This window comes from Sardina pilchardus, chromosome 13 (genome assembly GCF_963854185.1).
Source record: "Sardina pilchardus chromosome 13, fSarPil1.1, whole genome shotgun sequence".
Lineage (NCBI taxonomy): Eukaryota > Metazoa > Chordata > Actinopteri > Clupeiformes > Clupeidae > Sardina > Sardina pilchardus.
Window position 1 is genome coordinate 31,730,581 of NC_085006.1, and position 26,513 is coordinate 31,757,093.

General features: G+C 48.0%; 1 protein-coding gene across 1 annotated transcript in view; it reads left to right on the forward strand.

Moving 5' to 3' along the window:
• The window catches only part of LOC134099260 (mucin-2-like), a 75,509-nt gene extending 50,250 nt beyond the window's left edge, over positions 1–25,259 (forward strand). Inside the window, exons 3-7 of the mRNA XM_062552048.1 lie at positions 13,582–13,949; positions 16,823–17,666; positions 21,833–21,859; positions 24,368–24,394; positions 25,249–25,259. Of these exons, the coding sequence (XP_062408032.1) occupies positions 13,582–13,949; positions 16,823–17,666; positions 21,833–21,859; positions 24,368–24,394; positions 25,249–25,259 (1,277 nt within the window). The remainder of the gene's footprint in view (positions 1–13,581; positions 13,950–16,822; positions 17,667–21,832; positions 21,860–24,367; positions 24,395–25,248) is intronic.
• Positions 25,260–26,513: the final 1,254 nt, after the last annotated feature.

Here is a 26,513-nt window from a genome sequence, read left to right on the forward strand (position 1 = left end):
TCAGGAATGAGCTTCTCTCCTCCACTCCTCTCCTCTTCTCCTTCCACTCCACTCCTCCTCTCCTCCTCCACTCCTCCTCTCCTCTTCTCCTGTTCTCCCTTCTCTCCTCTCCTCCTCTACTCTTCTCCTCCTCTTATCTGGCCTTGAGTGTTTGTAATGGTCCCATCTTACGATACATAGAGCATCAGGAATGAGCCCAAGTGCCTCGGCTCACAAAGCAACAGACACGAGGCGGCTTTAGAGGAGACGATTAAGCTAGACATTTCCACATGCAATACTTACAGTACATACTCAGGAAGTAACTTACATCTTTCATATATATATTGTTAATCATTTAATATTTCATAATCATGTCCCAGGGTTTGTGATAAGCCAGTCTTAGGGTTTAGGCGACTGTGTAACTTTATGGGGGGCAATCACCCAGTGAGACGTGATGGACTTCGGCGAGTTATTTGTTCTGCAGCGAAAAGCGAGATGTGGCGCTCGTTCAGAAGCTCATCCAGTGAGAATAGAAGAACTTCGGCAAGTCATTTGGTCCAGAGCTCCACACTGCAGCCGAGCTCACAGCGTACACAACCACAGTGACCAGTCAGTGGACACAAGGCTTGGCAAAAACAACAGGTGACGAATTTCACAACCAAACACAACAAGTTTGAACTAAATATGAGAGAAATGTGGTGAAGCTCACACACACTAGTCTTCACCTCCATCTCTTGGGTTGTTTCGGGTCACAAGGGAGACAAGCGTTTTTTTTGTTTGTTTGTTTTCTGATACAAGACAAACAAACAAACAATTTAATAAGGTAAAATAATTTTGACTACTTGCAGTCGTGTTCGCACAACTATCAAATGGAATGGTAGGCTACCTCATAAAAAAACACGTAAACATGAACAACCCCCCCCCCCCCCCCAACACACACATGCACGCAGGCATGCACGCCCTCAGAGCAAGCTGCCAACAGGGTGTATACCTGAAGCAAACAACAACGAGAGCTCAGGCCTCCTCCACTCCTCTCCTCCACTCCTCCTCTCCTCCACTGCTCCTCTCCACTCCTCCTCTCCTCCTCTCCCCCACTAATCCTCTCCTCCACTCCTCTCCTCCACTGCTCCTCTCCTCCACTCCTCCTCTCCACTCCTCCTCTCCTCTCCTCTCCACTCCTCCTCTCCTCCTCTTCCCCACTAATCCTCTCCTCCTCTCCTCTCCTCTCCACTCCTCCTCTCCTCCTCTGAAATGGATCCGGGTCTTCCACATTCATTATGCTGCTTTTGTTGCAGCACTGTGGATTGAATGGGGACCTCTGGAGGGGTTAGAGTCAAGCCATGAACAGCCCAGAGGAAGGACCCAGCACACACACACACACACACACACACACACACACACACATGGACGCAAGGAACAGTCCTGAGGACCTTTATGGGAGCGCTGGAAGGACCCAACACATAGCCTACACACACACACACACACACACACACACATATAAACACACACACGCACACACAAACACACACACACGCAAACACGCACACGCGCACGCACGCACTCACGCACGCACGCACTCACTCACGCACGCACGCACGCACGCACGCACGCACGCACGCACGCACGCACGCACGCGCACACACACACACACACACACACACACACACACACACACACATAAACACACACACGCACACACACACACACACACACACACACATAAACACACACACGCACACACACACACACACACACACACACACACACACACACACACACACACGGAACAAGGAACAAGGAACAGCCCAGAGGACCAATGTGGGAGCGCTAGAGCGAGGGCTCCAGGCTGTGGAATGCGTAAGGAAATTCCCCTTTGACCCAGCACATAACACACACACACACACACACACACACACACACACACACACACACACACACACACACACACACACACACATAAACACACACACACACACACACACACACACACACACACACACACACACACACACAGAGAGAGAGAGAAATACACACTGCACCTGCTTGGCAGGGTTCACATTCTGCTGATGTGGAAGTTCTTTTTTGTGCAAATATGCAGTTCTGCACATTGGCACTTTGTCTCAACAACACTTCTGTTTCATGCATAAACATGTCATAATTAACGTGTAAACAAACCAGCAAAGGCAGTTTATAATGACATCTTTTGTCCATATTCTGATAGAGGATCATGCGGATTTCAGTGTGCGGAGTCATCCGGTTTGAATAAACATGTGGGAGGGGGGGGGGGGGGGGGGGGTGCTGTACTGTAGGGCCACGATAGGGATGTTGTTTTCAGAACACAATAGCATAATACCATATGTCTGATCCCCACTGACTCAACCACAGCGCCAGAGGACGAGGAATAGTCCCTCATCTGCACTCATAACAAGCCGTCAGAGAGATAGAGAGAAAGAGAGGGAGAGAGAGAGAAAGAGAGAGAGAGCGAGAGCAGTGCTTGAGCCTCACAGAGACAAGTGTGTCTAAATGACAAACAGCCGGGCTGTCAAATGGTCTAAAGTTTTGTATGAAGCATGTCAGACATTTGTGGTGATGTTAAGCTCCGCTGTTTGCTGACAAGGTTGAGTCCAAGGGTGAGTTACTAATAGCTTCCCACGGCAGAGGAGAGGCACAGGGGGGGTGGCATGCAGCTGTTTCAAGGCTACGGATGGAGGTTTTCCCCCTTTTTTTTTAAATAATAATAAAAAAAAAACACTTATGAATATGTACCTTTGAGCAATTCCAATGAGTCTTGAGAGGTTAATCAGTGGCTAGGGTGCATCTTGAATAGAGCTCACTTGAATAGAGCATCCCAACTGAATAACAAAAACTCTTGCAAACACATACATTCAGCTGGTTTAGCCAACATAGAATAGAATACATCTTTAATGTGGAGTATAAGGAGATTAGATGTCAGATGTAAAGAAAAATGTCAGGATAAAAAAATAAAAAAATAATAGGTGTGCTTAAATACTTTCAAATAGCACCTGAGTTTGATGCTGTCACTTGGTTTGGTTGAGGATACTGGTGGCATTTGGAATAGAGGATGTGTTCCCTTGGCCAGAGGCACTCTGAGGCGCCTCCCAGACTTCAGGAGTTCAACCTGTCTGGAAAGATAATGTGGACTGTCTGCAGTGATCTCCCTATACTAGCTCTCTGTCTCGTCCTGTCTGCAGTGATCTCCCCATACTAGCTCTCTGTCTCGTCCTGTCAGTGTACAGTACGTGTGGGTCAGATGTTTTGGGGGTTTCCCCACTATTTTGCTAGCCATTGACACTGTCCTGTTTAGCGTGTTCTTGGATGTGCAGCTTAAATGGCCAAACCAAGCAGAGAGGTGAAAGGACAAAACACTTGCAATGTGAGAGGTGCTTTGGACCAGCGCATAGAGCATAATGTACAACTCAAAATGTAAACGTGAGAGGCACGTCGGATAAAGCAGCCAACAGCAGCAAATGTAGATGTGACCAATAGCAGAGAGGTGGGCAGCACACAAGTGAACAATACACAGGTAAGCAATACACAGGTGGGTAATACACAGGTGAGCCAGCGGTCCAGAATTATTCAGTGCATCTGCTGGGCCTGGAAGGCTGCTCTCTGGGCACTCAATACTCCAGTTCAGCAGGATCTCTGCTTTGAAGTCCCCGTAAGCTCAGGAAGAAATACATGCTATGAGTATTTTTATTTCCAACAACTCTACTAGGCTTGCAGTTCCCTATGATGAGTTGTGGAGAACTTTAGCCTGCAGTTGTGCAGCAAAGCAGCCGTTTCCCTCCAGAGCAGAGACATAGCGAGTAGCCCAGAGAGCGAGTAGCCCGGAGGGCGCTGCTGAATCGGTGGGAAATCAGCCAGGTTTGCATCGCTGATGGAGGAATTATCAGCCATCCTCGGAGATCGGTCTCGCCTCGACTAACCCTCGCCTAAAGCCCGGATTACCGATGCGGCTAAATGCAGATCGCGCTCATTATGCAAGCAGTCTCGCTTCCACTGCAGCTCCCACATAATCCACGACAGGTGTGGAGGAGAGATGGACTCGCCGAGCGCTCTGCTCGCAGGTCGCGTTTATTCAAACGGACGAAAGCGGGGGCCGTGTTTTATTGTTATTTTTTTAATTTATAGCACTATTTTCCAGGCCGGTGAGCCGGAAGATGGGCAGGTGTCGGCACGGCTCTTGTGGTGCAGCACGACGTGCTCGCTGAGAGTGACGTCTGTCAACAAGGTGTCAGGCGCGGCACTGTCCGGTCAAACACACGACTGCCATGGTCTAACAGGGCTGCATTCGCACGACACCGTCCGGTCAAACACACGACTGCCATGGTCTAACAGGGCTGCCTTCGCACGACACCGTCCGGTCAAACACACGACTGCCATGGTCTAACAGGGCTGCCTTCGCACGAGACCGTGCGGTCAAACACACGACTGTCTTGGTCTAACAGTGCTGCCTTCGTGCGGAAGCAAACGCAGCAAATATGCAGGTGTGGCATCAGAGAGGAGGCCTTCCAAAGGACACACACACACACACACTCACACACACACAGACTGTGCTCGTACCACAGTGAAGCGGTGCTCACACACTCACACACACACACACACACACACACACACAGACTGTGCTCGTACCACAGTGAAGCGGTGCTCACACACTCACACACACACACACTCACACACACACACACACAGACTGTGCTCGTACCACAGTGAAGCGGTGCTGTACCAACATTATGGTAAATTAATAACAACTGAACTACATTTGTTGCCCGATGCTGTGGCCTCTGAGTGAGGAGAGGCAAAACAGTACTTATGCAAGCCAGTTCACTCACACACACACACACACACACACACACACAAATCTGAGTGAGGAGAGGCAAGACAGTACTTATGCAAGCCAGTTCACTCACACACACACACACACACACACACACACACACACACACACACACACACACACACACACACACACACACACACACACACACACACACACACACACACATCTGAGTGAGGAGAGGCAAAGACAGTACTTATGCAGGTCAGTACGTCAGTGCCACACATAGCACTGAGAATGCGGCAAAATGCAAACCACGAGAAAAACATTCAGGTTGAATCTGAATAGTTAATATGGGAAACCAGCCATTCTTGGAATGGACATCAATAAAATGCTTAATTAGTTGTGCAGACCACAGGGCACAATACTGACGGAAGCAAAAGGTCCTTCCGTTTAGGCAATTTCACCCTCATCATAACTTGGACATAAACCTCACCACAAATGTATTTGTGGTTGTTAAGAAATTGAAGCAAGTGACAACAAGAGCTACACACCCAGACCCTGCTTTAAGAGTGCTATAACAAGAGTAACAAGATTACCCACCAAACTGGAGAGTTTGGATTTTGCATTTACACTTGGTCTGGTGGGCTACAGTGGGCTTTGTGTGTGTGTGTGTGTGTGTACTGTAGTGTGTCTGTGTGTGTGTGTGTGTGTGTGTCTGTGTGTGTGTGTGTGTGTGTGTGTGCGTGCGTGTACTGTAGTGTGTCTGTGTGTGTGTGTGTGTGTGTGTGTGTGTGTCTGCGTGCGTGTACTGTAGTGTGTCTGTGTGTGTGTGTGTGTGCGTGCGTGTACTGTAGTGTGTCTGTGTGTGTGTGTGTGTGTGTGTGTGTGTGTGTGTGCGTGCGTGTACTGTAGTGTGTCTGTGTGTGTGTGTGTGTGTGTGTGTGTGTGTGTGTGTGTGTGTGAGTGAGAGAGAGAGAGATGCAGACGTCCATGTCTTCCACCCTGTGCTCACTGTGACGGCTGAATCAAATGTGATGTTAATCAAAACCATGAATGATGCATTAGCTTCCCTTCTGATCCCACACAACAGCTGACTCCAACCCAGATCCGGCCCAGTGCCGGCCCGGGCGTGTGACTCATCAGGGCCGAGCCCTGGTCATCCTAATATTGCGGTGATCATTATGCAGAACTATCGGACCTCTTAATGCTTTTGAAGGCCTGGTCATTTTGGTGGAACATTCTGCGGCACTCTGAAAAGCTGTATGATAAAATGATACGAGTACTCATAATCATAATGAGTGTAAAATAAAATAACATGTTTTTATTATTAAAACAGGTACAAATAATAAACATGTTTTTATTATTAAAACAGGTACAAATGGTTGTCAGAAGGTTTGTGATTACATATCTGAATTGATCTGAATGTAGAGAGTTCATTTTTACGATACGCTGAATATTATTCCAGGAAGTAAGGGCATTATAGCAAAAGGCTGACTTTTAGCTCAGCATGGATATGAGGAACCTTGAACATCAGACACTCGTTTGATCTGGTCAGATAGAGACCTGAATTTCAAACAAGCATATTTGAAACAACATGGTAACTTCCATAACTTTGTAGACTATTAAAGAGTAGACTATAGAGTATTTCTCCTCTCTGCTAAAGATGACCAATTCACTTTATCATAGAGGACACAGTAGAGATCACCAGTGATAAATCTTAGGGCGGAACAATCCAACTATGACAGTAGATTTATCTGGAACATTCCAGTGACCTGCCAGAAGAGATGCATGGCGCGTCAGGTCATCTGGTTCAAATGCATGGCATAACATGACAATCATTTTCTCCCATTTTTTCTTGTGAAACAAGATTCAGCAGAAGACTCAAAGTTGGTCAGATAATTTCTGTGATAAGGCTTTTTTTTTTGTCTGTTATGCTCATGGTTGAAAAGGGTGCAGGTATGCTGTACAGGTAAAAAAAAAAAACAGGCACTGGTATCTCAGGAGAATACGGCCGTTTCAGACACCCCAAGTGCAGGACTCAGTATTTGAGTTCACTGAAAAGTACCCAGACAGACAACAGAGCAGTTCTCAATGGGCACTGAGGCCATGTTTATATGTAGCAGGGTACGGTAGGGTATCAGAAATAATCATTTTCAGTGATAAAACCTCCATTTCCGTGTCAATGAAAGACCAAACCACATGAAAATATATGTTTTTCCTATGTGTAAACGAGGTATGAATAAACTTTACAGCCGAATGCATGATTGTAAAAAGAAAAAAAACAACACTACTAGTGCTACTACTTCTACTACTTCAGCCAGGAATACTCAGAGACATAACCGAAGTTAACAAAGATTTTAATCGGGATAAAAATTAGCAACAATGAGAGTCTTTGGCGTAGGCCCCATCCTAGGTCCAGGTCACTGAGCGTGCGGACCCTGGCAAATCCTGCCGGAACGAGAAACGAGGAAATAGAAAAGATGAGGGATGCTACAAGGAAGGGAATTCATAGTGGGGTGATACCTGCAACGGGACTCTGAACAGGAAAACGCTGATGTTGGAAAAGGAGGAGGTAAGGGACAAAATGGACACGGTCTGGGTAAAATGGACACGGTCTGGGTAAAATGGACACGGTCTGGGTAAAAAGAATAAGGGGCCACAGGATGCCGTCCATATGAGTCTCCACCACTGACCAACCCTACTGCATATGATATGAGTCTCCACCACTGACCAACTCTACTGCATATGATATGAGTCTCCACTGACCAACTGTACTGCATATGATATGAGTCTCCACCACTGACCAACTCTACTGCATATGATATGAGTCACCACTGACCAACTCTACTGCATATGATATGAGTCTCCACCACTGACCAACTCTACTGCATATGATATGAGTCTCCACCACTGACCAACCCTACTGCATATGATATGAGTCTCCACCACTGACCAATTCTACTGCATATGAGTCTCCACCACTGACCAACTCTACTGCATATGATATGAGTCTCCATCACTGACCAACCCTACTTCATATGATATGAGGCTCCACCACTGACCAACCCTACTGCATATGATATGAGTCATCACTGACCAACTCTACTGCATATGATATGAGTCTCCACCACTGACCAGACCAACTGTATGATATGAGTCTCCATTGACCAGCCCTACTGCATATGAGGCTTCACCATTGACCAGCCCAACTGCACAGCCATGTTAGTGTGGTAGTATTATAGCTGCCATCTCATGCGTGTATGGCCACCACAATTGATCAGACTTCTCCTGTATCTACAGTAGAACAGAGAACTTCAATTTCAACTTCAAACTGAATATCACATTTAGTATCACCAACTTAGGTTGACCTAATTACACACAGTAACTGAAACAGACCTGCGTAAAGCAGAAAGCACTGGGCACAAAGAGAGAATACCGATTACTCTGTCCAATACTGTCCTTGAAAACCAACTAAATGCATATACTGTAATTAAGATTAAAAAAAAATGTCCCATCCAGTTTACAGATGTTAAAAAAAGCCAGAATATGATAAAGAAAAGTAATGAGAATCCATGCATGGTTGTCAAGTACATCTTCCTGCTTTTAGGGCTTTCCAGTAACAGTGGCAGCCGCAGTGCTTTGATAAAATACAGTCGTTAGTTTGCAATGACAGCCATGACATTTGCACAGAGCTTCCCATGGCTGTGTGGGGCGTGTGAGGGAAAGGGGCGGCCCACAGGACTGATAACAGTGGAGCCGCGCCGGCACAATGATCTTCAATTAAAGCCACGTCGTCCGTCTGCAGGGTAATGGGAAGCAAAAGCATTTCCATGATGGAGCGCTGAGAGCCATTTCCCCTCCTCTCCTCCCACGTCTCTTTCACAGTCATTTCCCCTCCTCTCCTCCCACGTCTCCTTCACAGTCATTTCCTCTCCTCTCCTCCCACGTCTCTTTCACAGTCATTTCCCCTCCTCTCCTCCCACGTCTCCTTCACAGTCATTTCCCCTCCTCTCCTCCCACGTCTCCTTCACAGTCATTTCCCCTCCTCTCCTCCCACGTCTCCTTCACAGTCATTTCCCCTCCTCTCCTCCCACGTCTCTGTTACGCAATAGCGCATTCTACCGTGTTTGCGCTGTTGCGCAATTTGCTTTTACGCTCCTGTCCCTTTTGCTCCCCTACAGGCCGTGCGTCCCGTTGCGGCCCGCTGAGGTCCTGGTTAATTGTGGGATGGGCGCTTTCTATAAAGACGCCCCATCTGACGTCCGGACGCTCTCTCTCTGACTCGCTTCCCACTTCCCGTCAAGGACGCAGGCTTTGTGGTGCCGCGCTGGCACCACGTCGTCCATTGTTCTTTGTCCTTTGTTTAGCTTTTGTCTTACGTTAATTATTGAGTTTGGCCAACACGTTTTCCCCTTATGGGTTTAATGTTAGTTCCTTATAATTTAATAATTCGTATATAGCAGGTGGTATTTGGGTGTCGGGTTTTCACGTTATTAGTTTAGGTTTAGGTTCAGTGTAGTATTTAGTGGACCCCGGAAGACTCACTGGAAATCATTGTCTTTTGGTTGATCGCGAGTTGAGGCAAGTACACCTTTCCCCACAGTTATGTGTGGCCAGGGTTTCCTTTCTGTTTTGTCATTTTTACTTTAGTACCACCTTGCTTCGTTTATGTCTGAGTTACGTTCATTTAATAAATTACATTTTTGTTACACGTCACCGTTTGTCTCTGGCCTCAATGTGTTATGTTGTTCCTTCTCCTTAAATTGAGGGACTCGTAACATATTATGGGGGCTCGTTTAGCCGGGTTTTGACCCATTTTTTGTCGTTTTTGGCATTTTTGAATAGTTCGATTTTCCTCTTGTGAAAATCTTTTTCCGTGGTGGTCGCACTGCGCGCTGTAAGTGCGCATTCGTTTGTTGCGATCGCCCTTTGTTGCTTATGTGCCATAGATTTTCGGTGATTTTGTAGCGTAATTTTTCTCTACTTGCGGTGTCCGTTTAGGGAGTTTTGTGTGTTATTCGCAATGTTTGATTTAGACGCGTTTATTCTCGCTCCTACAGAGGATGCGTTGTTAACTGTTACGCGCGATGACCTAGTTAGAATTGCTGGCCACTATAAGCTTGCGGTGACTGGTAGTCCTTCTAAGGCCGAGCTTCAGGTTGCTCTTCTTGAAGACTTACGAAGACTTGACGTGCTTGGGAAAGTGTCTCCTGGTGCACCTGCGCCGCCTGACCAGGGTACAAGTTCTCCTACTGAACCTTCACCTTCGCCTTCACCTGCACCTTCGCCCAGTAAAGCTACACTAGAATTAAAACGTTTAGAATTAAGAGAAAAGGAAATAGCATGGGAACGCGAAAGAAGTCAGTTGGAGGCTGATAGACAGATAATACGAGAACGAGAAAGAAGAGAACACGAATTGAAGTTGAAAGACATCGAGAGTAAGCAGGTAGTGCGTATTAAAGAACTTGAAATGAAGGCCCGTGAGGCTGGTGTTCGATTTAAGCCAGATCATTTTGACATAAGTCGTAATATTCGTCTCGTTCCACCTTTCAGTGGGACCGAAGTTGATAAGTTTTTCGCACATTTCGAGCGCGTAGCAACTACATTTAAATGGCCCAAAGAAATCTGGACCATGACGTTACAATGTGTTTTCTCCGGGAAAGCCCAAGAAGCTTATTCCTCTTTAACACTCGAAGACGCAGCAGATTACGAAAAAGTTAAACATGCTGTTTTGCACGTCTATGCTCTGGTGCCAGAGGCTTATCGACAAAAGTTCCGCAGTTATCTCAAACCCGAGGCGCTCTCTTATGTCGAGTACATGAGAGAGAAAGAATTGTTGTTTGATCGATGGCTTAGTTCTCAAGAAGTTACAACTTTCCAATCTCTTCGTGATTTGATTATTCTCGAGGACTTTAAAAACAGTCTTCCTCAAACAGTCGCCACCCATATCAGTGAGCATAAAGACCTGACTCCTGCTCGTGCAGCCGTGCTTGCCGACGAGTACGTGCTCACCCATAAGCGTGTCCCTTCGAATTCTAAGTTTTCACAAAACGTTTCTAATCATCCAAATGTGTCCAAGACGTTTAGAGAAACCGTACCTGTTTCTACCCGCTCCCCAGATAGGCGTCCGCAGGTATCTAGCGCTGCAATTCCGACCTGCGCCTACTGTAAGAAACGCGGTCATGTTCTGGCTGAGTGTTATTCTCTAAAGCGTAAAAATAAGGCAGCAAGTCAACCAGCTTCCTATAGATCAGAGTTGGGTTTGTGTGTTTCAAACCTGCCTCTGAGTAAGGAAGACGCCACTACTGATCACAGTTTTGCGCCTTTTATAATGGATGGTTTTGTCTCTCTGCCCAGTGAGCCTAGTGAGCGCATTCCGATAAAAATTCTGCGTGATACTGGCGCCTCACAGAGCTTTATTTTGCAAGATGTATTGCCTTTCAGCGATAAGACTTTTACTGGTGATAGTATTCTTGTTCGTGGGTTCGAAATGGGTTATGTTACTGTCCCCCTGCATGAGATTTCTTTAATGTCTGACTTAGTCGCCGGTAATGTTACCGTGGGCGTACGCCCCTCCTTGCCTATTGAAAATGTAGCCGTGCTACTTGGTAACGATTTGTGCGGTGGTAAAGTCTTGCCTGGCCCCATTGTATCTCATGCATCACTAAACACATGTACTGATGACCTGTCTATTGAATTTCCAGAGGTTTTTCCCTCTTGCGTTGTTACTCGCGCTATGGCAAGAAGCGCAAAAGAGACTGAAATTGAGGATCCGCTCGATTTAAGCGATACTTTTATTGCTAGTCCTTCACTCTCCAGCGATGGCGGTTTACTTCAGAATTTTGCTTCACTACCGTCTCCTTCTGATGTTCCTAATTTATCTATGAGCAGAGAGCAGCTTATCCAGGAACAGAAAAATGACCCGTCTCTGTCTTCTCTCTTTTCCGAAGCTACTTCCGAAGAAGACATTGAGCATTCGCCGCACGGCTATTTTATTCGAGATGGTGTCCTAATGCGTAAATGGAGGCCTCTTACGGCTTCAGCGCAAGATGAGTGGAGGGTTCTTTTTCAAATAGTCATTCCAGTCTCATTTCGTGATGACATTTTGAGTGTAGCTCATGACCATCACTTCGCCGGTCATCTAGGCGTAAATAAAACAACAGACAGAATTTTACGTCATTTTTTTTGGCCAGGTATCAAAAGAGATGTTGTGAGATATTGCCGAACATGCCATTTGTGTCAGGTCACTGGAAAACCTAATCAGGTGATTCCACCGGCGCCTTTACGGCCGATTCCTGTCACATCAGAGCCATTCGAACATGTTATTTTAGACTGCGTTGGTCAATTACCTCGAACGAAGTCTGGTAATCAATGGTTACTCACGATAATGTGTTCCCTGACTCGTTTCCCGGAAGCAATCCCGCTCCGCAAAATCACCGCTCCTACCATCATCAAGGCCCTGATGGGTTTCTTCTCTCTTTTCGGCCTGCCGAAAACCGTTCAGACAGACCGCGGTACCAATTTCATGTCCCGTGTGTTTGCACAAGCTATGCGCCAGCTCGCAGTCCATCACGTTACATCCACCCCCTATCACCCGCAAACGCAAGGTGCACTCGAGAGGTTCCATCAAACCTTGAAAAATATGCTTAAGTGTTTCTGCCTCGAGTTTCAACGTGATTGGGATGAGGGTGTAGCGCTCGCTCTTTTTGCCGTGCGCGAGGTGGTGCAGGAGAGTTTGGGTTTCAGCCCATCAGAACTTGTTTTCGGGCATACGGTTCGTGGTCCTTTAAAGCTGTTAAAAGAGTCCTGGCTCGCAGAGCCCAAAGAATGTCTCAGTTTGTCTGATTATGTGTCCAACATGCGCTCTAGGCTCAGTCGTGCATGTCAGTTAGCTAAAGACAACTTGGGTCTCTGTCAGAAGAGAATGAAACAGAGATTTGATCAGAAGGCTGTTTTCCGAAGTTTCAGTCCGGGTGATAAAGTTCTGGTGTTGATTCCTGTGATGGGCTCCGCTTTGCAGGCTCGTTACAGTGGCCCGTATCGTGTTGAACGACGAGTGAATGATCTGAATTATGTCATCTCCACTCCAGATCGAAGAAGAAAATCCACACTGTGTCATATTAACCGTTTGAAGTTGTACTGTGATCGAGCAGAAGGCTCAACTCCTGAACAGAAATCTCCTTGCACTTCAACTGTCGTGAATGACGACGCTCGCGCAACGAAAGTGGCGCTGTCCAAGAGGAGTGGTGCTGAAGTTGTTTCTTCGTTGGTGGTCACAGCACAGGTTGACAGTGCGACTCCGTTGGTACAGCAGGGTGCCGTGGCGGGTGCTTTGTTGGAAGATGAGGGTCGTACTCCATCAGTTGAGGTTATTGAAGGCAGAATGAAGAATTCTGAAGTTCTTAATGACCTAAATTCATTCTTGTCCAGTTTATCCACATTAGAGCGTAATGATTTAATCTCCTTGATTAAAGAACATGAGGATTTGTTTCCTGATGTGCCTCGTCGCACAACGGCAATTGTGCATGACATTGATGTGGGGTCCGCATCCCCAATCAAACAACATCCTTATCGCACAAACCCCCAGAAAAGGTTGTTGTTTCAGAGTGAGGTAAAATTCATGTTGAAAAATGGCATTGCAGAACCTAGTATTAGTCCTTGGAGTTCGCCATGTTTACTTGTTCCTAAGAGTGATGGTTCTATGCGTTTTTGCACAGATTTTAGAAGGGTTAATGCGGTCACAAAGCCTGACAGCTACCCGTTACCACGTGTTGACGACTGTGTTGACCGTCTCGGCTCAGCTGTATTTGTCAGTAAAATTGACCTGCTGAAGGGTTACTGGCAAATTCCGCTGGCCCCTCGTGCCAAAGAGATCTCGGCCTTTGTGACGCCAGATTACTTCCTGCAGTACACCGCCATGGCTTTCGGCCTTCGTAACGCCGCCGCCACTTTTCAGAGGCTCATCAACGGCGTTCTTGATGGCGTGCCAAACTGCGAAGCCTATCTTGATGATTTGGTGATTTATAGCGCCACCTGGCCTTCACATATGGCCCACCTCTCCACTGTGTTCCAGCGGTTGTCAGAAGCGAATTTAACCATCAACCTGGCTAAATGCGAGTTTGGCCAGGCGACCGTGGTATATCTGGGTAAAGTCGTTGGCCGCGGGCAGGTGCGCCCTGTCCAGTCCAAAGTTGAGGCAATTTTGAATTATCCTTCTCCAACCACTCGACGCGAACTCCGTCGCTTTCTTGGCATGGTAGGCTACTACCGGTCATTTTGCAAAAATTTCTCTGCCATTGCCTCGCCCCTCACTGATTTGCTCAGCTCGAAGGTGACCTACATCTGGACTCCACGGAGTCAAGCCGCTTTCGAGTCTGTTAAAGCACTGCTGACTACTGCGCCTGTGCTAGCCGCTCCTGATTTTTCCCGGCCATTTTCCATCGCGGTCGACGCAAGTGATTTGGGAGCAGGCGCTGTTCTTCTGCAACAGGACAGGGATGGTCTTGAGCACCCTGTCTGTTTCTTTTCGCGGAAGTTTAACCGCCATCAGCGTGTTTATTCGACCATAGAAAAGGAAGCACTTGCTCTTGTGCTTGCCTTCCAGCACTTTGAGGTGTATGTTGGTGGTGCTGTATGTCCAGTTGTGATCTATACAGATCACAACCCCTTGGTTTTCCTCGATCGCATGCGCAATTCTAACCAGCGTTTAATGCGATGGAGTTTGATTCTGCAAGGTTATAACTTGGAGATTAGACACATTCGAGGACGCGACAATGTAGTTGCAGATGCATTGTCTCGTGCTTGATGTGAATGTCACTGTAAATAAATTGTGGGATAACAGGTGTTAGAAAAAAAAAACAAATAATAAAAAAAAAAAAATGTTTTGCACATTTAACCCTCTTTGTTTTTTCTGTTACAGCTTAGCAGTTTTTGAAATTGCTGGAGGCTAAGTAGTTTACTCATTGTTTACTTTTGTAAATATGTTTATTTGTAAATATTTATTCATTATATTGTTAATTTGAACCCCCAATTTATTTTCTTTAAGGGTGGGGGTGTTACGCAATAGCGCATTCTACCGTGTTTGCGCTGTTGCGCAATTTGCTTTTACGCTCCTGTCCCTTTTGCTCCCCTACAGGCCGTGCGTCCCGTTGCGGCCCGCTGAGGTCCTGGTTAATTGTGGGATGGGCGCTTTCTATAAAGACGCCCCATCTGACGTCCGGACGCTCTCTCTCTGACTCGCTTCCCACTTCCCGTCAAGGACGCAGGCTTTGTGGTGCCGCGCTGGCACCACGTCGTCCATTGTTCTTTGTCCTTTGTTTAGCTTTTGTCTTACGTTAATTATTGAGTTTGGCCAACACGTTTTCCCCTTATGGGTTTAATGTTAGTTCCTTATAATTTAATAATTCGTATATAGCAGGTGGTATTTGGGTGTCGGGTTTTCACGTTATTAGTTTAGGTTTAGGTTCAGTGTAGTATTTAGTGGACCCCGGAAGACTCACTGGAAATCATTGTCTTTTGGTTGATCGCGAGTTGAGGCAAGTACACCTTTCCCCACAGTTATGTGTGGCCAGGGTTTCCTTTCTGTTTTGTCATTTTTACTTTAGTACCACCTTGCTTCGTTTATGTCTGAGTTACGTTCATTTAATAAATTACATTTTTGTTACACGTCACCGTTTGTCTCTGGCCTCAATGTGTTATGTTGTTCCTTCTCCTTAAATTGAGGGACTCGTAACAGTCTCCTTCACAGTCATTTCCCCTCCTCGCCTCCCACGTCTCTTTCACAGTCATTTCCCCTCCTCTCCTCCCACGTCTCTTTCACAGTCATTTCCCCTCCTCTCCTCCCACGTCTCTTTCACAGTCATTTCCCCTCCTCTCCTCCCACGTCTCTTTCACAGTCATTTCCCCTCCTCTCCTCCCACGTCTCTTTCACAGTCATTTCCCCTCCCCTCCTCCCACGTCTCTTTCACAGTCATTTCCCCTCCTCTCCTCCCACGTCTCTTTCACAGTCATTTCCCCTCCTCTCCTCCCACGTCTCTTTCACAGTCATTTCCCCTCCTCTCCTCCCACGTCTCCTTCACAGTCATTTCCCCTCCTCTCCTCCCACGTCTCCTTCACAGTCATTTCCCCTCCTCTCCTCCCACGTCTCTTTCACAGTCATTTCCCCTCCTCTCCTCCCACGTCTCTTTCACAGTCATTTCCCCTCCTCTCCTCCCACGTCTCCTTCACAGTCATTTCCCCTCCTCTCCTCCCACGTCTCCTTCACAGTCATTTCCCCTCCTCTCCTCCCACGTCTCCTTCACAGTCATTTCCCCTCCTCTCCTCCCACGTCTCTTTCACAGTCATTTCCCCTCCTCTCCTCCCACGTCTCTTTCACAGTCATTTCCCCTCCTCTCCTCCCACGTCTCCTTCACAGTCATTTCCCCTCCTCTCCTCCCACGTCTCTTTCACAGTCATTTCCCCTCCTCTCCTCCCACGTCTCTTTCACAGTCATTTCCCCTCCTCTCCTCCCACGTCTCCTTCACAGTCATTTCCCCTCCTCTCCTCCCAAGTCTCCTTCACAGTCATTTCCCCTCCTCTCCTCCCACGTCTCTTTCACAGTCATTTCCCCTCCTCTCCTCCCAAGTCTCCTTCACAGTCATTTCCCCTCCTCTCCTCCCACGTCTCTTTCACAGTCATTTCCCCTCCTCTCCTCCCACGTCTCTTTCACAGTCATTTCCCCTCCTCTCCTCCCACGTCTCTTTCACAGTCATTTCCCCTCCTCTCCTCCCACGTCTCCTTCACAGTCATTTCCCCTCCTCTCCTCCCACGTCTCTTTCACAGTCATTTCCCCTCCTCTCCTCCCACGTCTCTTTCACAGTCATTTCCCCTCCTCTCCTCCCACGTCTCTTTCACAGTCATTTCCCCTCCTCTCCTCCCACGTCTCTTTCACAGTCATTTCCCCTCCTCTCCTCCCACGTCTCTTTCACAGTCATTTCCCCTCCTCTCCTCCAACGTCTCTTTCACAGTCATTTCCCCTCCTCTCCTCCCACGTCTCTTTCACAGCGCACTGCACTGTGGTGCACAAGTCCACGGCCACCTGCAACACAAGTCCACGGACCACGGCCACCTCCAACACAACACAAGTCCACGGCCACCTCCAGCACAACACAAGTCCACGGCCACCTCCAACACAACACAAGTCCACGGCCACCTCCAGCACAACACAAGTCCACGGCCACCTCCAACACAAGTCCACGGCCACCTCCAGCACAACACAAGTCCACGGCCACCTCCAGCACAACACAAGTCCACGGCCACCTCCAACACAACACAAGTCCACGCCACCTCCAACACAAGTCCACGGCCACCTCCAACACAACACAAGTCCACGGCCACCTCCAACACAACACAAGTCCACGGCCACCTCCAGCACAACACAAGTCCACGGCCACCTCCAACACAACACAAGTCCACGCCACCTCCAACACAACACAAGTCCACGGCCACCTCCAACACAAGTCCACGGCCACCTCCAACACAGCACAAGTCCACGGCCACCTCCAGCACAAGTCCACGGCCACCTCCAACACAAGTCCACGGCCACCTCCAGCACAACACAAGTCCACGGCCACCTCCAACACAACACAAGTCCACGCCACCTCCAACACAACACAAGTCCACGGCCACCTCCAACACAAGTCCACGGCCACCTCCAACACAGCACAAGTCCACGGCCACCTCCAACACAAGTCCACGGCCACCTCCAACACAGCACAAGTCCACGGCCACCTCCAGCACAAGTCCACGGCCACCTCCAACACAACACAAGTCCACGGCCACCTCCAGCACAACACAAGTCCACGGCCACCTCCAACACAACACAAGTCCACGGCCACCTCCAACACAAGTCCACGGCCACCTCCAACACAACTCATGTCATTATCATGCAGGCAGATGCGGGGCATACTATGGGGGCCTCCAGTCATCAGAGCAACAGAACTGTCTCCCCTGACTGGAGCACCATAACATGCCATGATTGTCAGTAGGGTAGTTCAGCATAGTATGTAGGCATGGACAGTGACAAAGAAATGTTTAGCATGGTGAAAGTACAGTCTACCATCTTCCAGTGTAGTACACTATTAATACAATACATGTGTAACAAACATGCCATTTTCTGTTGTAATTTGGGAGAATTTCAATATAGAACTCAAGTTTCCTCTGGGATTCTATGGAATATCTTCTGGCATTCTATGGAATATCTTCTGGGATTCTATGGAATATCTCCTGGTATTCTTTGGGCTTTCTTCATTGGACAGGGCACAGTGTGAGAAAGTGAGGCGGCCACCTCACGTTGAGGGAGGTGCGCCACTGGATTAGGTGGTGTGGAGGGAAGGAGGCGGCAGGAGACAGCAGTTCATTACAAAAATATAGCGATTTATTTATGTCCATACTAGCAGCAAGATCCAGGAAGAATCAGAGTCCAAACATGAAATGCAGGGTTCTTCAGTCGATGCACACACATCTAAACTTGCCCTTAAACTAGGCAACCGGAACCTACTCTTGAGGCTCCCTGTCCAACATTGGACCACATTCAACCCTTGCCTCACAGCAAGCAAGGTTAACTTCAAATTAAACAAACAAACATTAAACTTCACGACTTCCCTGATTTCTGGACCACTGAATGCTCCTTCCTAGTTCTCCTGTGTTTCCAGTCTATTGTGTCTCCTGTGTGAAATAAGCCTGCCTTTAAATAGGCTAGGCAATCACCCAATTAACTTGGGCTAAACCATTATAGGGGTGGGTGTGGTCTGTACCATTAGCTAAATCACAGTTAAAAATCAACATCTTAAGGAAAACGGCAGATGGGTGGAAAGGAAAGGTCTCCTTTTCCACACACAGGGAGACTGGCTGGGTGCAATAAGTGATGTGAGATGAGAGAGGTCACTGGCGGTCAGACTCAGTGTTGTTCCCACGGGCCCCTGTGTAGGTGAGGCAGGGCAGCGCTGCTTCTGTGTGTGTGCCAGTGATTAGCCGCAGTGTAGACTCTTTCATGGACGTCCTCTCTCTCTCTCTCTCTCTCGGGCTCTATGGACTTGCTCGTCCTACAGTATGTGGTTTTCATTCCTCTCGCCGTGTTCATTTGCCTCTGATTGGTGTGTCCTTGTGATCTATTTGCAGTCTGCTGTTCCAGACATCGATTACTGTGCAGCGTGGACGCCATCATCCTCACAAAGGACAGCTGTTCAGAAATAAACACAACTTGATTTATTTTCTCTCCATACATCTCTTCCACTCTGTTCTCTCCTTTCTTGATTTTCTCTCCATGCATTTCTTCTGCTCTGTTCTCTGTTTTCTTGATGTTATCTCCATACATCCCTTCCTCTCTGTTCTCTCCTCTGTTGATTTTTTCTCCATACATCTCTTCCTCTGTTATTTTTCTTATCCTCTCTCCTTGTCTCCACTTCTCCTATTTCCTTTTCTTGCAATCGTTCCAAAACATCTGCAATGAACATATGGAACTGCTTGATAATAATTCCTGTTATTGAATCTCACACACTTAAAGAATAAATAAGGCTTGTGTTTCTGTCCTGCCAAAACAGATGGCCGTTGAATGCTGGGCAGTTTGGTAGTAGCCATGCACTCTCAGTTGGATTGAAACAACTCAGCCAACATATAAGAGAAATTAAATCAACTATCCTAACCATTGTATTGGCATACATATCTACGCGGAGGGAAAAAAAAAAAAGTTTGTTTCCCAAAATACCCTGCTTCAAAGACCCTCAGCATTTTTTGAAGTCTTGCGCTCATTTGCATATCAGCAAAACAAACACACATGAATCCCTTATGCCGGAGGAGGAGGAGGGGGAGCGGGAGATGAAGATCACCTCATTAAACACCATGTGGAACGGCCTGGATTACACCCCAAACAGCCAACCCACTTAAAGACACTGCCAAATGAGCCTCTTACTGGGTTATGGCTGCACACAAAACAACACAAGTTCAATGTGACTTTTTCAACCTTAAAGAAGCAGTTTTGGTCTAAAACCACCAAGCTACCTAAAAGGCTGGCAAAACCTGGCAAACGCCATACAGATGTGCACGCAGACACACACTCACGGTCTCACACACTGACCGTGAAACACACACAACGGACAGATCTCACACAACCACGCGGCACACACGCCTTTTATCCCGCTAACTTCTCGTCTGCACTTCCTCAGGTGTATCATGTGATTGGACCCATTAGGAGTTGAGCTCATGACGGGATCTGTCCATTCTCAACGCACAGTACAGGCTGGGGCTACACTACACATGCATGCATGCAGCCTCCAGTGTGCCTCGTGTTTCTCTTCATGACTGGATATATTTACATCATTGATTTCTACATACAACAGTTCTATGCAACCAAACCAGAATTCACAGAAAGGTTTGATTTATCAACAACTAACCGAATGAATAAACTCATCTGAATGCACCACCATGTTACTTTCTGTCTGATGCTTTGGGGTTTTAATTCATCACCCAATCAGAGACAGACTGAAATAAAGTAGCCAAAACAAAGACTGAACTATAAAGAAGATGATAATCTACACTAAAACTAATATATTGCCCATTTCACTAGTAGGCCTATCAAATGATACCAGATTATTTAGAGATAACATCTAAGTATTCAACAGGCAGAAGAGAGAGAAAGAAACAAGAAATGAATCGGCGAGAAGGACCCTGAGAGACCAGGATGAAAAGAGGAGAGAGAGAATTTGGGGCCATGGAAAGAGAGAGAGAGAGAGAGAGAGAGAGAGAGAGAGAGAGAGAGAGAGAGAGAGAGAGAGAGAATTTGGGGCTTTCCCAAGTTAGAGATCTGTGAAGTGGGGCACGGATAGCAGGTCCAGATAACTGCTCTCCACGTGGCCCTGCAAACGGATACCCAATGCCTATAGCCTTGATGCTGTTCTTCTTTATTTTTCTACACCTCTCAAAAATCCCTCTTTGTGCATGTACACACACACACACACACACACACACAAACAAAGGTTTTCCTGTATGCATATCATCATGTAAATGGCTGAAAATATTGTCTTCCAATTAATGGCAGAAATATACATGCGTGTTATTAGTATGTCATCTAATGGCATCTTGAGGTCTAACATCAAATGTTTAAGTTGTCATATTAGTACTGGTCATCGGTCATCAGCAGCAATCATAAGTTATTATTTTTTAACTGAACATTGTTTCCTATATCAAAGAAGGTAGCTTATGTCTGTCTGTCTGAGATCTTACAGAGCATCCCACCATATGCAGTACACCACCTCAAGACAGACAGAAAGTAGCTCTTTTACACTATAGAAGACCGTCATGCATCTTTAATGCCACTATAAGACCTCTGGACACTGACGCTGTCCTACAACAGTCACAGGCAACAAAAGCAGGATGGAAAATGCCCCCAAGGTAATGTGTATGCTAAAAGAAACAGGCACCGCAGAGCCTAGAAAGAAAGAGAGAGAGAGAGAAGAGAGAGAGCAGGCATGAAGGGTTCAATCTCTCTCCTCCTCTACAGTACACTGAGACACATTATTAAGTGCCTGGTCCAGGATTCCGAGCCTCTTTATTGCTGTCCGCGACCTTCAGCTAGGCTCTCTCCTCGCGACCTTCAGCTAGCCTCTCTCCTCACGCTGCTAACACACAGCTCCTCTGTGCTGCTGCCCGCGACCTTCAGCTAGCCTCTCTCCTCACGACCTTCAGCTAGCCTCTCTCCTCGCGACCTTCAGCTAGCCTCTCTCCTCGCGACCTTCAGCTAGCCTCTCTCCTCGCGCTGCTAACACACAGCTCTTCTGTGCTGCTGCAGCTCAAGGTCGCTCTGGTGTGGGGTGAGAATACAGGCGTGTGTTTGTGTTGTGTTGCTCTGCCATGGAGTGAGAATACAGGCGTGTGTTGTGTTGCTCTGCCATGGAGTGAGAATACAGGCGTGTGTTGTGTTGCTCTGGTGTGAGAATACAGGCGTGTGTTGTGTTGCTCTGGTGTGGTGTGAGAATACAGGCGTGTGTTGTGTTGCTCTGGTGTGGTGTGAGAATACAGGCGTGTGTTGTGTTGCTCTGGTGTGGGGTAAGAATCAAGGCGTGTGTTGTGTTGTGTTGCTCTGGTGTGGGGTGAGAATACAGGCATGTGTTGTGTTGCTCTGGTGTGGGGTGAGAATACAGGCGTGTGTTGTGTTGCTCTGGCGTGAGAATACAGGCGTGTGTTGTGTAGCTCTGGTGTGGGGTGAGAATACAGGCATGTGTTGTGTTGCTCTGGTGTGGGGTGAGAATACAGGCGTGTGTTGTGTTGCTCTGGTGTGAGAATACAGGCGTGTGTTGTGTAGCTCTGGCGTGAGAATACAGGCGTGTGTTGTGTAGCTCTGGTGTGGGGTGAGAATACAGGCATGTGTTGTGTTGCTCTGGTGTGGGGTGAGAATACAGGCGTGTGTTGTGTTGCTCTGGTGTGAGAATACAGGCGTGTGTTGTGCTGCTCTGGTGTGAGAATACAGGCGTGTGTTGTGCTGCTCTGGTGTGGGGTGAGAATACAGGCGTGTGTTGTGCTGCTCTGGCGTGAGAATACAGGCATGTGTTGTGTAGCTCTGGTGTGAGAATACAGGCGTGTGTTGTGTAGCTCTGGTGTGAGAATAAAGGCGTGTGTTGTGTTGCTCTGGTGTGAGAATACAGGCGTGTGTTGTGTAGCTCTGGCGTGAGAATACAGGCGTGTGTTGTGTAGCTCTGGTGTGGGGTGAGAATACAGGCGTGTGTTGTGCTGCTCTGGTGTGGGGTGAGAATACAGGCATGTGTTGTGTTGCTCTGGTGTGGGGTGAGAATACAGGCGTGTGTTGTGCTGCTCTGGCGTGAGAATACAGGCATGTGTTGTGTAGCTCTGGTGTGGGGTGAGAATACAGGCGTGTGTTGTGTTGTGTTGCTCTGGTGTGGGGTGAGAATACAGGCGTGTGTTGTGTAGCTCTGGTGTGAGAATACAGGCGTGTGTTGTGTTGCTCTGGTGTGAGAATACAGGCGTGTGTTGTGTTGCTCTGCCATGGGGTGAGAATACAGGCGTGTGTTGTGTAGCTCTGGTGTGGGGTGAGAATACAGGCGTGTGTTGTGTAGCTCTGGTGTGGTGTGAGAATACAGGCGTGTGTTGTGTTGCTCTGGTGTGAGAATAAAGGCGTGTGTTGTGTTGCTCTGGTGTGAGAATACAGGCGTGTGTTGTGTAGCTCTGGCGTGAGAATACAGGCGTGTGTTGTGTTGCTCTGGTGTGGGGTGAGAATACAGGCATGTGTTGTGCTGCTCTGGCGTGAGAATACAGGCATGTGTTGTGTAGCTCTGGTGTGGGGTGAGAATACAGGCGTGTGTTGTGTTGTGTTGCTCTGGTGTGGGGTGAGAATACAGGCGTGTGTTGTGTAGCTCTGGTGTGAGAATACAGGCGTGTGTTGTGTTGCTCTGGTGTGAGAATACAGGCGTGTGTTGTGTTGCTCTGCCATGGGGTGAGAATACAGGCGTGTGTTGTGTAGCTCTGGTGTGGGGTGAGAATACAGGCATGTGTTGTGTTGTTCTGGCGTGGGGTGAGAATACAGGAGTGTGTTGTGTAGCTCTGGTGTGGTGTGAGAATACAGGCGTGTGTTGTGTTGCTCTGGTGTGAGAATACAGGCGTGTGTTGTGCTGCTCTGGTGTGAGAATACAGGCGTGTGTTGTGCTGCTCTGGTGTGGTGTGAGAATACAGGCGTGTGTTGTGTAGCTCTGGTGTGGTGTGAGAATACAGGCGTGTGTTGTGTAGCTCTGGTGTGAGAATACAGGCGTGTGTTGTGCTGCTCTGGTGTGGTGTGAGAATACAGGCGTGTGTTGTGTTGCTCTGGTGTGGGGTGAGAATACAGGCATGTGTTGTGTAGCTCTGGTGTGAGAATACAGGCGTGTGTTGTGTAGCTCTGGTGTGAGAATACAGGCATGTGTTGTGCTGCTCTGGTGTGGTGTGAGAATACAGGCGTGTGTTGTGTTGCTCTGGTGTGGGGTGAGAATACAGGCGTGTGTTGTGTAGCTCTGGTGTGAGAATACAGGCGTGTGTTGTGTAGCTCTGGCGTGAGAATACAGGCGTGTGTTGTGTAGCTCTGGTGTGAGAATACAGGCGTGTGTTGTGTTGCTCTGGCGTGAGAATACAGGCGTGTGTTGTGTAGCTCTGGTGTGGTGTGAGAATACAGGCATGTGTTGTGTTGCTCTGCCATGGGGTGAGAATACAGGCGTGTGTTGTGTTGTTCTTGTGTGGGGTGAGAATACAGGCGTGTGTTGTGTAGCTCTGGTGTGGAATACAGGCGTGTGTTGTGTTGCTCTGGTGTGAGAATACAGGCGTGTGTTGTGTTGCTCTGGTGTGGGGTGAGAATACAGGCGTGTGTTGTGCTGCTCTGGTGTGAGAATACAGGCGTGTGTTGTGATGCTCTGGTGTGGGGTGAGAATACAGGCGTGTGTTGTGTTGCTCTGGTGTGAGAATACAGGCGTGTGTTGTGATGCTCTGGTGTGGGGTAAGAATACAGGCGTGTGTTGTGTTGCTCTGGTGTGAGAATACAGGCGTGTGTTGTGTTGCTCTGGTGTGAGAATACAGGCGTGTGTTGTGATGCTCTGGTGTGGGGTAAGAATACAGGCGTGTGTTGTGTTGCTCTGGTGTGAGAATACAGGCGTGTGTTGTGTTGCTCTGGTGTGAGAATACAGGCGTGTGTTGCTCTGGTGTGGTGTGAGAATACAGGCGTGTGTTGTGTAGCTCTGGTGTGAGAATACAGGCGTGTGTTGTGTTGCTCTGGCGTGAGAATACAGGCGTGTGTTGTGTTGCTCTGGTGTGAGAATACAGGCGTGTGTTGTGTTACTCTGGTGTGAGAATACAGGCGTGTGTTGTGTTGCTCTGGTGTGAGAATACAGGCGTGTGTTGTGTAGCTCTGGTGTGGTGTGAGAATACAGGCGTGTGTTGTGTTGCTCTGGCGTGAGAATACAGGCGTGTGTTGTGTTGCTCTGGTGTGGGGTGAGAATACAGGCGTGTGTTGTGTTGCTCTGCCATGGGGTGAGAATACAGGCGTGTGTTGTGTTGCTCTGCCATGAGGTGAGAATACAGGCGTGTGTTGTGCTGCTCTGCTCTGGTGTGAGAATACAGGCATGTGTTGTGTTGTTCTGGCGTGAGAATACAGGCATGTGTTGTGTAGCTCTGGTGTGAGAATACAGGCATGTGTTGTGTAGCTCTGCCATGGAGTGAGAATACAGGCATGTGTTGTGTTGCTCTGGTGTGGGGTGAGAATACAGGCGTGTGTTGTGTAGCTCTGGTGTGAGGTGAGAATACAGGCGTGTGTTGTGTTGCTCTGGTGTGAGAATACAGGCGTGTGTTGTGTAGCTCTGGTGTGAGAATACAGGCGTGTGTTGTGTTGCTCTGGTGTGGTGTGAGAATACAGGCGTGTGTTGTGTTGCTCTGGTGTGAGAATAAAGGCGTGTGTTGTGTAGCTCTGGTGTGAGGTGAGAATACAGGCGTGTGTTGTGTTGCTCTGGTGTGAGAATACAGGCGTGTGTTGTGTAGCTCTGGTGTGAGAATACAGGCGTGTGTTGTGTTGCTCTGGTGTGAGAATACAGGCGTGTGTTGTGCTGCTCTGGTGTGAGAATACAGGCGTGTGTTGTGCTGCTCTGGTGTGGTGTGAGAATACAGGCGTGTGTTGTGTTGCTCTGGTGTGAGAATACAGGCGTGTGTTGTGTAGCTCTGGTGTGGGGTGAGAATACAGGCATGTGTTGTGTTGCTCTGGTGTGAGAATACAGGAGTGTGTTGTGTAGCTCTGGTGTGGGGTGAGAATACAGGCGTGTGTTGTGCTGCTCTGGTGTGAGAATACAGGCGTGTGTTGTGCTGCTCTGGTGTGGGGTGAGAATACAGGCGTGTGTTGTGTAGCTCTGGTGTGGGGTGAGAATACAGGCGTGTGTTGTGTTGCTCTGGTGTGAGAATACAGGCATGTGTTGTGTTGCTCTGGTGTGGCGTGAGAATACAGGCGTGTGTTGTGCTGCTCTGGTGTGGGGTGAGAATACAGGCGTGTGTTGTGTTGCTCTGGTGTGAGAATACAGGCATGTGTTGTGCTGCTCTGGTGTGGGGTGAGAATACAGGCGTGTGTTGTGTAGCTCTGGTGTGAGAATACAGGCATGTGTTGTGCTGCTCTGCCATGGGGTGAGAATACAGGCGTGTGTTGTGTAGCTCTGGCGTGAGAATACAGGCGTGTGTTGTGTTGCTCTGGTGTGAGAATACAGGCGTGTGTTGTGTTGCTCTGGTGTGGGGTGAGAATACAGGCGTGTGTTGTGCTGCTCTGGTGTGGTGTGAGAATACAGGCGTGTGTTGTGTTGCTCTGGTGTGAGAATACAGGCGTGTGTTGTGTAGCTCTGGCGTGAGAATACAGGCGTGTGTTGTGTTGCTCTGGTGTGAGAATACAGGCGTGTGTTGTGCTGCTCTGATGTGGGGTGAGAATACAGGCGTGTGTTGTGTAGCTCTGGTGTGGGGTAAGAATACAGGCGTGTGTTGTGTTGCTCTGGTGTGAGAATACAGGCGTGTGTTGTGTAGCTCTGGTGTGAGAATACAGGCGTGTGTTGTGTAGCTCTGGTGTGGTGTGAGAATACAGGCGTGTGTTGTGTAGCTCTGGTGTGGTGTGAGAATACAGGCGTGTGTTGTGTTGTTCTGGTGTGGGGTGAGAATACAGGCGTGTGTTGTGCTGCTCTGGTGTGAGAATACAGGCGTG